The sequence below is a fragment of the Camelina sativa genome, chromosome 5, assembly GCF_030686135.1.
Source record: "Camelina sativa cultivar CO46 ecotype springtype chromosome 5, ASM3068613v1".
Taxonomy (NCBI): Eukaryota; Viridiplantae; Streptophyta; class Magnoliopsida; order Brassicales; family Brassicaceae; genus Camelina; species Camelina sativa.
Window position 1 is genome coordinate 12,459,340 of NC_141884.1, and position 11,577 is coordinate 12,470,916.

An 11,577-nucleotide genomic window follows, 5' to 3' on the forward strand; every position below is an offset into this window, starting at 1 on the left:
ATGCCTCAATATACACAAGTTCAGATATTCTTCTCTAACAAGCAATTTTTTTAGTAAAGTAATTTATGTTTTTACAGGTTCAAATATTTATTTTAGTCGGCAATAAATTTGTATATATAATATTTTTTTTTGAATGTAATTTGTATATATAATATTACGTAAGAAAGAGATGAATTTTAAAATAAAGAACATTGAACTATTATTGAACATCAATATATAAACTTTAACATGATTTGATTTCCTTTAGTTAGCAAAAAACTTTTTTATCTTTACCCTTCTTATTTCTAATGTTAATTGATTAACTAGGTAAGGATCCATACTATGCAGAAACTAATTTTATGCTATTTAATTTGAGTAAATTTTAGATATATTAATATCGATATATTTGATTAATTAATTACAAATATTTAATACGTTGAAAGACTACAAAGTTGTTATAATTGGTTTATTATATAGAGTTATATTTTTAAAAATTTTGGATCATTAGAAAAGGAACAATTTCTGTATTTTTTTTTCAGTTACTTATGTTTTGAAGAAATTGATTTTAATTTTAGATTTTTTCTGTGGTTTAAACCATTTAATTCCAGTTATATATTTATATTTTCATATTTAATAGTAAAATTTAATATTTGATATTTTGAAGTAATTAATTTGATATTTCTTTTCAAATGTGTATGGCACTTACTTTTGTGAATCACTAGTGAGTGGATAAAAGTAGCTTACTTAGAATAAGAAATAGTAATAAGTATTTTTTGTCTAGAATTGGGTGGGTAAAGGGACTAATGTTTGTAATTAGTCTTGTCTTGAACTAATATTTAATTGAAATACTTGGGTATCAGTGTTATATGCATTTTTCAACATGAGAATTCTGATAGTTAATTTTTTTAGTTTAGCTTTGTAAAAAAAAGCTTGGCTAATGTTATGTAAAAAAAAAAACCCTATTTGATGTTAAATTTTCACTTGATTTTTATGTCTTCTAAAAATGTAAAAGTAAAATTGTTTGTTACCTTTGTTTATAACAATGAGATATGGTCATCCTGGTTACTCCAGCCATCATGTTTTTTTTTTTTAATAGAACTTTCCAAGTATATGTAAAAAGATGTATCAATTATATAGTTTGAAACGTTAACATAGAAATATGGGTTTATTATGTGCTTATTATAAGTAATATGGAGTCAGGGAGGTAAATTTGTTAAACTTACATGCTTGATACATAATTATCTATCATCATTTTCAGCCATGAATTTTGGAAAACTTTTTCGGCTATTATTATAAATTTATAGAGTCAACTAGTCTCCCACTATATAACAACCACAAAAACAAAATTAATCATATGAGTAAATGAAATTAAAAAAAAAATAAGATGGTAGACTTAGGGAGGTAAATACTAAATAATTAGATAGAAAGCACTTGAATTAAGTCAGATGGAAAGCCAAGATAGACAGCATATTTTAGGTGTGAGAATTACTAGAGAAGATAGTTATAAATCTGTTTTACTTTTGCATTAGAAGTTTTTTTAAAAATATTTTGTTTTAATTATTTTCCTAGCATAATTTCCCGTTTTGAGGTTTCCATACTTGATTAAATTTTGTATATCTAGAAACTCTAACATGAAATATGTAATATTGTAAGAGTGAAATGTAAGAGTATGTATTTTTGGTTGGATTTAAACGAAATTAGTGATGTCACTTAGACCAAAAGTTTAAGTAAACTGTCTTCCGTCCATTCCATTTAGAACATCAGATTTTCCAGACAGAATCTACATTCAATGGTGTGATTTAAAGATATTGAGGATATAAGATCCGCAAGCACCAACATCCTCAATGAACATTATGATCATATTCAATTTGGCATAGATATGTTCATTTTCTATAATGCTATGTTTGCCTCGTTTTAACTTTAAGATATTAAGGACGACGGCGATCACCAACATCCTCAATCAACATTTTGACCATATTTAATTACGTTGGCTTAGATATGTTATATGTACATTTGGTATACTGCTATGTGTAATCCTCTTTTATCTGAACATTATGCTTTTTATTTCCATTTCTGCATTTGACTCTTAAATGTTGACAACTGTATTGTCCCATATTTTCTTCTATGGTTTGAAACACAAACTATATCGAATTTAAATCCGGATGTTAACACGTTAACAGTAGACAACTTATGAATTACAACAAAACACGTATTGTATCTATTAAACATCAACTTTACAAAATATATATTGTAAATTTGTAATAGACTAAGACCATGCATTTAAATGTTCTAAGTTCAACATTATTGGAAATACTTACAACAAAACACGTTTTGTGACCAAAAAAGTACTTGTATAGAATAAATATGGAGCTATAATTCAATTCGCTCATTTATTTGTACTTTACACAATGATAGTGTTTATTCAACTACTATTTAATTAAAGTCTAACCAATTTATTAATTTGTTCGGCACAATTATTCAAATCATTAAAAACATACTAATAAAAAAACACTAATTAAAAGAAATTGGCATTATAATAATGTTATTTTCATTCTCTTTTTCATTTTGTTGGTAATGTTAGTTAATGCCCTTATTTCTCGGAAACGCACAAGCATAGCAAAGGTTTTATGATCGAAGCCGTCTCTCGCCCGTCATTGACCAACTTTTTAATTGTCACTTTGGCCAATGGTTTATACGTGGGACTACATACTGTATAGTTTAAGATATATAAGATTCTCATTGCAAAAAAGATTGAATATAATAGGGGGAAGAAAATACGAGGAAGAATGTTATAAGACAGCAATTTTAAGAAAGAAGTCGTATCTCGTTGGTTGATGTACAACTGTTCATTCTTCATCAGATAGTTTCCAATAATTTCAGAAGACACACCAACTGATCCAGTGTTACTCCAGTTGCCAATTCGGCTTATGTTTCAACCCTTTGTATGAAGACTAATATTTTTTTAACATTGTTTAATTTGTATCGTCAAACTAAACATTTGCTAACTACCTTAATTTTTAAACATACAAATCGAAACTCGTTGGCGATATTCTGACTAACTTAATTAAACTACTTAAAAATGTAAAAACAAATCGCATCGCATGCACACTTTCCTTTCGATGTCTGAGTGTAGCATGGGAACCAATACAACCTTTATGCCAATGGTATAAACAGCTTATTAACTTTGATGTAAAGAATATTTCGCATTAATGAATCAATGTAGAGGTACAAAGGTATTTATACTAAACATTAGTATATCAGAATAGTAAGCTAAAGGAGACTTAACGTAACTACCCTAATATACAACCATAAACTTATATGATATATAAGTCAATATAGCTAAATTAAATGAGTCATAAAATATCAAGTTAATACAAATTGTGCATTAGCAGATAAGATCATACTTCCTCTTTTACCATCAACGCCGAAAATCCATTTAGATCTTTCAAATTACCAACTCCCACACACTAATAGAATATGTCCATTAGAACAATATTTTGAATCGAAATCGTTGCAGACGGTTAAGAATCTGTCACACGAATAAATCTTTCCTCATTCATTTGTAAACAATTATTTTGGTGCCTATCAGTTTATCAGCTTCCCGCCAACTTTCTGCATATGTGGCAGCGATTATTAATGGAATTTTTTTGTAAATTTGTTTTCGTTTTCACATAGTTTAAAGGGTGAAATATGATTTAAAATGATGTTTGAGTTTTCCACCAATAGCATGCCTTTCTAGTAAATTTTACATTTGACTAAGCTATTTGAGTAACTTTCCCATAACTAATATTGTTTGTTCATTTCTTATAATTCTATAGTACCAAAAAATAAATATCACTGATAATTTAAATTTTCTAAAATGATGACATGATGATGTGGTAACTTAAAGATGTAGTTTAAAACCTGATATACATACTTTCCTAAACTCATCCTATTATTAGTATGCATATTTTAGAATCTCTAAAAAAACCAAAAAAACTAATACTTAATTTAATAGGATTTCTGAAAAAAAAATTTCTAAAAAAAAACAAACAAACACAAAGAATATAAAAGTCTTCCTTTTAACGCTGAGATATTTGCTCACTATTTGACAGTTTCAATTTTTTATGGTTAGGAAAACGAAGATTTTTGATCTTTTTGTGGCTATCCATTGATGCATGTTTAGAAATTAACCCTAAAAATTTATCTTGTGATCATGAGGACGAAAGAGGTAAGGTTAATTGTAATGGTATGGATTATAGTTGGGTGGAGTTCGTGCATGGGAAGGTTCGTAGTGGAGAAGAACAACCTCAGAGTGACTTCGCCAGAGTCCATCAGAGGAGTCTACGAGTGCGCCCTTGGAAACTTTGGTGTCCCTCAGTACGGCGGAAGCATGTCTGGTGCGGTGCTTTATCCCAAAGCTAACCAAAAGGCTTGCAAGAACTTCGACGGTTTCGACATTTCTTTTAGATCTAGAGTCGCTGGATTGCCCACATTCGTTCTCGTTGACCGAGGAGGTAATTTTCTTATTCATTTGATTATTTCATTATAATTAAAGACAAGACTTCTTACACAAGAAACTCGTAAGAGGTGACTTTTGAGACAAGACACCTAATGTTGATATTGTTGTCTCAGATTGTTACTTCACTTTGAAGGCATGGAATGCGCAAAGAGCAGGTGCCGCGACCATCTTGGTGGCAGATAACAGGCCCGAGCAACTCATCACCATGGATGCACCAGAGGATGAGACGACAGATGCAGATTACCTACAAAATATCACAATTCCTTCAGCACTGGTGAGCAGATCTCTTGGGAGTGCCATCAAAACGGCCATAGCTCACGGTGAGCCTGTTCATATAAGTTTAGACTGGCGGGAGGCTCTTCCACACCCGAATGACCGGGTAGCCTACGAGCTATGGACCAACAGCAATGATGAATGTGGACCCAAATGTGATGCACAAATCCAGTTTCTAAAAAGGTTCAAAGGAGCTGCTCAAATTCTTGAGAAAGGAGGCTATACTCGCTTCACTCCCCACTACATCACTTGGTATTTCACTTATTATCCTCTCCCCTTATATGCCTATATATTAAGATTCAACATACTGAAAAGATTAACAATTTTGAATGTTCTATATATTTAGGTATTGTCCTGAAGCATTTCTCGCAAGCAGACAATGTAAATCACAATGCATTAATGGTGGAAGGTATTGTGCTCCCGACCCTGAACAAGATTTCTCGAGAGGATACAATGGGAAAGACGTGATTGTTCAAAATTTACGCCAAGCGTGCTTCTTTAGAGTGACTAATGAAAGTGGGAAGCCTTGGCTTTGGTGGGATTATGTCACTGACTTTGCCATTCGTTGTCCCATGAAAGAAGAGAAGTATAACAAGAAATGTGCTGATCAAGTCATTCATTCTCTTGGTAACCTAACATTTCTTGGCATATGTTACTTATCATGTCTTGAGATCTTATTATATGTTTTTTTTCGTGTAGGAGTCGATGTGAAGAAAATTGATCACTGCATCGGAGACATTGAAGCAAATACGGAAAATCCTGTTCTTAAAGAAGAACAACATGCACAAGTTAGTTTCTTTTCTTTTTGAGATATGTAAACATTCAAACTGTTAAAAGTCTAAACCTTAATTCATTGGTAAAATTTTTAGGTTGGAAAAGGCTCACGAGGAGATGTAACGATACTACCAACCATTGTGATAAACAATAGACAATATAGAGGTTAGGAGAAAGAATATATTTAAATGTCCCACTCTAAATGTAGTGATTTATTAATGTCTTATTGTTACAGGAAAGTTACAGAGATCAGCCGTGCTTAAGGCCCTTTGCTCAGGGTTTCGTGAGACGACCGAGCCACCCATTTGTTTAACTGAAGGTACCCTAGCTTAACTTAATGACATATTCTATTTGGTTGAATATTACTTGTAATATTTGGTTTTGGATACTTTGTTTGGGCAGACATAGAAACCAATGAGTGTTTACAAAACAACGGAGGGTGTTGGGAGGATAAAACAACTAACATTTCAGCTTGCAGGGTACTAAAACAATTACTCTTTTATTGTTATAACTATCCCAAGCCTTAAAATGAGTGTTTATTTTACTGTTATATTGTAGGACACTTTTAGAGGAAGAGTATGTCAATGTCCCATTGTTCAAGGCGTCAAGTTTCTCGGTGACGGTTACACACATTGTGAAGGTAAAAATGTTCAACCATATATATATATATGATATGGATCTTTAATCCCAATATATATTCACATGCTTAAATATAAAAACTGTAGCTTCGGGAGCACTACGTTGTGGCATAAACAATGGAGGATGTTGGAAACAAACTCAAATGGGAAAAACATATTCTGCTTGCCGTGTAATCTGACAAATCTCTCGACTAACTAGTTTTCATAATTCTAGTTTGACATTTCCTTTATATAAACATTATTTCATCTTTTTATGTTTTTGCTAGGATGATCATTCCAAAGGATGCAAGTGTCCTCCTGGATTCAAGGGGGATGGGCTAAAAGACTGTCAAGGTACTAGTTAGATTAAATTATGGAAACACGAGAGTTTTGGAATCAAATTATGTTGACGTACGTAAATGCAGACGTGAATGAGTGTGAGGAGAAAACAGCGTGTCAATGTCGCGATTGCAAATGCAAGAACACATGGGGAAGCTATGAATGTAGCTGCAGTGGAAGCTTACTTTACATAAGAGAGCACGACATTTGCATTAGTACATATATTTTAATTTTACACATCCATCATTCATCATATATTTGGAATAAAAGAATCATCATCCACTAATCATTTAAATTGTGTACAGACAAGGATGCGAGAGGAGATGTAAGCTGGGGAGTGATATGGATAATATTCATGGGACTTAGTGCAGCTGCTCTAGGAGCTTATACTATTTATAAATACAGAATCCGGGTATTTTTTTTATATCTCGAGACGTTATAATACTTTTTCATTAATATTGGATTTGGATTATGTTATATATGTTTTAATTGATTGGTGTGTATTTGTGCAGACATATATGGACTCGGAGATAAGAGCGATAATGGCGCAATACATGCCTCTTGATAATAATCCTAACGGTCAACCTTCTTCTCAACTTGAGTTGTAAGAACAAAAACACAAAAGTCTTCACTCTGATCAACATCAAAACTTATATAGAGTTGCTACGCTTTGATTACAAGTCTTTTTTTTTCTTTTCTTTATATATCATAGATTAAGCTCTACAAAACCATATTAGCCAAGTCCATCTGATAACATGACAATGGACCGGTTTTATAATTTTGCTATGCTTTTGGTGTTAATTGTTCATTTATTAATAATAAACATCATGTACACACAAAATCGTTAGAAGTGTGTACTTAACAGTTAACAAAGCAATCCATAATGAGAAAATGCTAATATCTTAGTGACTTTTGGTGTATATATATATCCAGCTTCCAATAAAGATTAAATTTATTTCTTTGAGCAAGGATTTTTTCTTTTCTATTCATGCAATTTACTAAACAAAAAAATTTAACAAAAAATAAATTAAAATTTTGTGTTAAATCTTTTGTGAATATTTGGATTTAACCAAATTTTATTTTATTATCATTATTTTTTTGGGGACAAAAATTGTAACACCCGCAAACCAATTTTTGGTATTATGGTAAGGGTGTCGATCGACACCTTCTCGTGAGGCATCGATCGACACAAATTGCGGCCGGTTTGGTCGGTTCAATTTTATTTGTCCGGTTTGCCTGGTTGGTTTAGGGAATCTCTAAATCGAGTGTAAAAGAGGGAAAACGACCCAATGTCGTGTTTTTGTCAGTATTCGCCGTTTTTGAGAGAAAAACAAAAGAGAGAGTGTTCTTGAGCTTGTGAGAGAGATTGGTGAGATTCCTTGCTGTTCTTGGGAGATCTAAGGCTGGGAAGGAGCTAGAAGCTTGCTAGGAGTGAGGGAATTCGTTCTTGTTGGTCAGAATCTTCTTGTAAGAGGTGAGTGCATGACCATGGCTTATCTAAGCTAAGATCTCTAGATTTTATGTGATTTGGTGCTTATGTGGTTGTTTCTTTGAGTTCTCTATGGTATTTCGTCGCTGTTTTGGCTGGGTTTGGCTTCTGGGAATGCATGGAGCGGATTGGAGAAGATTGGAGGCGAGATTCGGAGTTTTTGATCGAAGGAAATCGCTGCTCGGCATTGGTGTCGGTCGACACCAGTTGGGGTGTCGGTCGATACCAACGCGAGGACGGCTCGAGACTTTGGCGAGTGTCGATCGATGCCATGTGGAGGTGTCGGTCGACACAAACTAGGGTTTTCGGGAGTGTCGGGCAGGGTGTCGATCGACACCAGTATGGTGTCGGTCGACACTAGATTGTCAGTGTCGATCGACACCATGGTGTCGGTCGACACCCTTCTTTCAGCTACGACGAATTGCTGAGTGCTTTGTATAATGCCTGGTTTGTTCTATTGATTGTTGTTTGTGGCATGTAGAGATCTTATTGCTTGTGTGTATAGCCCAGTAGATGGGAGGATTGCCTCACTAAGTATTTGTGATAATACTTACGCATCTCAATTGTTGTTTGTGGTGTGCAGGTAAAGGCAAAGTGTGATCGTGGAATCAAAGGCAATGAAGAGGAGGATGTTCTAGGGACTCGATTGATTGGTTACCTGGCATTGTTAGGTTGCTAGAGTTGAGTCTTAGAGCATTGTTAGGATTGCTGGTTATTTGATTTATGCTGTTTGGAATTAATACTGGATATTAATTATTTGGTTATTGGTTATTGGTTTATTGGATATTTATTGGTATGTTGTTCCGCTGTTGGTTGTGAATGTGGTTAGGTGGCTAGTGGGTATGGGACCACTAGTTGTAGTTATTTATTATATTATATTTATTATTTATTATCAAAAAAAAAAAGGTCGGTCGTTTCATTTTGGTATCAGAGCCCTTACGGTTCTAGGTTTGGGTTCATTAGGTTTCTGTTGTAGATGTTTGGGATTTGCATGCTTGATTGATTATGTGAGTTAGTCAATTGTGTGTGGCATGGAGTCCTAGAACATCCTCTTCGAGCCGAGTGTGTGATTCCACGGTGAGTTTATGTTTCTGCGTTATAATAGAAATTGTTTGCTTAGCCTTCTGTTCATGGTAGTGCAGATGGTTAGAGAGGATGTTGTGGCTGGTCGAGGTCGTGGACGCGGACGTGGTCACGGACGTGGTCGTGGTAGGGGCAGAGCCCCAGTGGTTAGTGAGACCGAGGACCAGAGTGTGACAGCTGAGGGTGTTGGCGAGTCGCAGGGTGTTCCGGGGGATTCCGTGAGTGTGGTAGAAGGGGGCGGTGTTGATGCTCTAGTGGCCGATGATGCTAGGGTCCCGTGTGTGGGGGTCCCAGCGGGTGGAGTCCCTGGTGTTGACGTTGCGGCTTTGCTAGCACAGGTGTTAGAGCGGTTACCACCAGTGGTACCGGCTCAGGCTCAGGTAGTGCCACCAGTGGTGGCGGAGGAGCGGCAGCCAGTGGCTTTGGATGCGGGGGTCCATGCTCGTTATCTCAGCATGTTGACAGAGATGTGTCGGTTGCGTAATGAGCAGTTTTCGGGAGGTGTAGATCCTACTGCTGCGGATGCGTGGAGGACGAGAGTGGAACGTAACTTCCATACTCTGAGATGTCCTGAGGAGTTTTGGGTGGACATAGGGGTCTACTTTTTGAGTGGTGATGCTGAGTTGTGGTGGAGATCTGTGGCTGCTAGGAGGGTGCAGCAGGAGATGACTTGGGCTGACTTCGTTTTGGAGTTCAACCGCAAGTATTTTCCTAGAGAGGCATTGGATCGTTTGGAGGTGCAGTTCCTTCAGTTGTCTCAGGGGACACGGTCAATGCGGGAGCTGGACTTAGAGTTCAGTCGACTTCTTTGTTATGGAGGTCGGGCTATGGAGCCTGAGGAGGCTCAGATCAGGAGGTTCTTGAGGGCTCTACGTGATGACTTGAGAGTTCACTGTAGAGGGAGGAGTTATGCTACGCGTGCAGAGCTGGTTGAGACTGCAGCAGAGATTGAGGAGGATATCCGGGCACAGTCAGTGGCGGTAGCTCCAGCAGTTCAGCCTAGTAAGGCTCAGCAGTAGGGTGGTTCTAGCAGGGGCGGTAGGCATGCTCAGGGAACCAAGAGGAAGTGGGAGGCTACGCAGAAGCCGTGTGGTGCGGGTTGCTTCGGTTGTGGGAGCAGGGATCACAGGGTTGCTAGTTGTCCCAAGAGGAGTGTTCCGACGGCAGGACCTCGGGTATGTTATCACTGTAGGGAGACAGGGCACATCAAGCCTTTTTGTCCCAAGTTGCAGCCGGCAGCAGTGGCAGCGTTGCAGCAGGTGCAGCCTGGAGGTCAGCAGGTGGCATGGATTGAGCAGGTGCCACGAGTTTACACGACAGCTGAGACTGGTGGAACCAGTGCCGGGGCGATCACAGGTATATTTTTTGGTACTTTAACTTTGTGAATTTTAGTAGGTTCAGAATGTATATGTTTCCTGTGATAAAGTGTTAGGTTCTCAACACATGAGGTTTGTGTAGGGGCCTTGTTGGTGGGCGGGTTTAAGTCCCACGTTATGTTTGATTCTGGAGCTTCGCATAGCTTCATTACTCCAGAGTGTGCAGAGTGTGCGGGGATCAGCGGGGATCCTGGAGAGCGTGCAGGAGTTGTCAGAGTTGCGGGAGGCGAGTTCCTGAGAGTGATTGGACGAGCCAGAAGAATTGATATTCAGATCGCAGGAGAGTCGTGGCCAGCAGATTTGCTTATCAGTCCAGTGGAGCTGTATGATGTTATTCTCGGGATGGATTGGTTGCATCGGCATAGGGTGCATTTGGATTGCCATCGGGGTAGAGTGGAGTTTGAGCGTTCAGGAGGGAAGTTGGTATTCCAGGGTATTAGACCGACTTCAGGGAGTCTCGTGATCTCAGCCATTCAGGCTGGGAAGATGATCGAGAAGGGCCGTGAGGCTTATTTGGTTACTATATCTATGCCAGAGTCAGTGGGGAAGTCTACGGTTAGCGGTATTATGGTAGTGGAGGAGTTTGAGAATGTGTTTCAGTCTTTGTAGGGATTACCACCATCTCGGTCGGATCCTTTTACCATGAACTGGAACCGGGGACGACACCGTTATCCAAGGCTCCTTACAGAATGGCTCCAGCAGAGATGGCAGAGCTGAAGAAGCAGCTAGAGGATTTGCTGACTAAGGGATTCATCCGTCCTAGTGTATCACCGTGGGGAGCGCCGGTGTTGTTTGTGAAGAAGAAGGATGGAAGTTTCAGGTTGTGTATTGATTATCGGGGTTTGAACCGGGTCACTATGAAGAACAAGTATCCTCTTCCTAGGATCGATGAGTTGTTGGATCAGTTGAGGGGTGCTACTTGGTTCTCCAAGGTAGATCTGGCATCGGGTTATCATCAGATACCGATAGATGAGGTAGATGTGAGGAAGACTGCTTTCAGGACGAGATATGGGCACTATGAGTTTGTGGTGATGCCTTTTGGATTGACTAACGCGCCAGCAGCGTTTATGAGATTGATGAACAGTGTGTTTCAGGAGTTTCTAGATGTATCTGTCATCATTTTCATCGACGATATCCTGGTTTATT

General features: G+C 37.4%; 1 protein-coding gene across 2 annotated transcripts; it reads left to right on the plus strand.

Moving 5' to 3' along the window:
• The first annotated feature begins 3,944 nt into the window (after positions 1 to 3,944).
• LOC104786632 (vacuolar-sorting receptor 2-like) lies at positions 3,945 to 7,356 on the plus strand. Of its 2 annotated transcripts, XM_010512080.2 has the most exons (13): positions 3,945 to 4,475; positions 4,594 to 5,005; positions 5,100 to 5,380; positions 5,453 to 5,541; positions 5,623 to 5,692; positions 5,763 to 5,846; positions 5,930 to 6,006; positions 6,086 to 6,167; positions 6,253 to 6,335; positions 6,432 to 6,498; positions 6,570 to 6,698; positions 6,789 to 6,895; positions 6,996 to 7,356. In XM_010512080.2, the coding sequence occupies exons 1-13, from the start codon at positions 4,175 to 4,177 to the stop codon at positions 7,089 to 7,091; spliced, it is 1,878 nt and encodes a 625-aa protein (XP_010510382.1). In that variant the 5' UTR covers positions 3,945 to 4,174; the 3' UTR covers positions 7,092 to 7,356. The 2 variants fall into 2 exon arrangements, with proteins under 2 accessions (XP_010510382.1, XP_087306116.1); XM_087449990.1 differs by having other exon boundaries at positions 4,038 to 4,475; positions 5,100 to 5,541.
• The last annotated feature ends 4,221 nt before the right edge of the window (positions 7,357 to 11,577 follow it).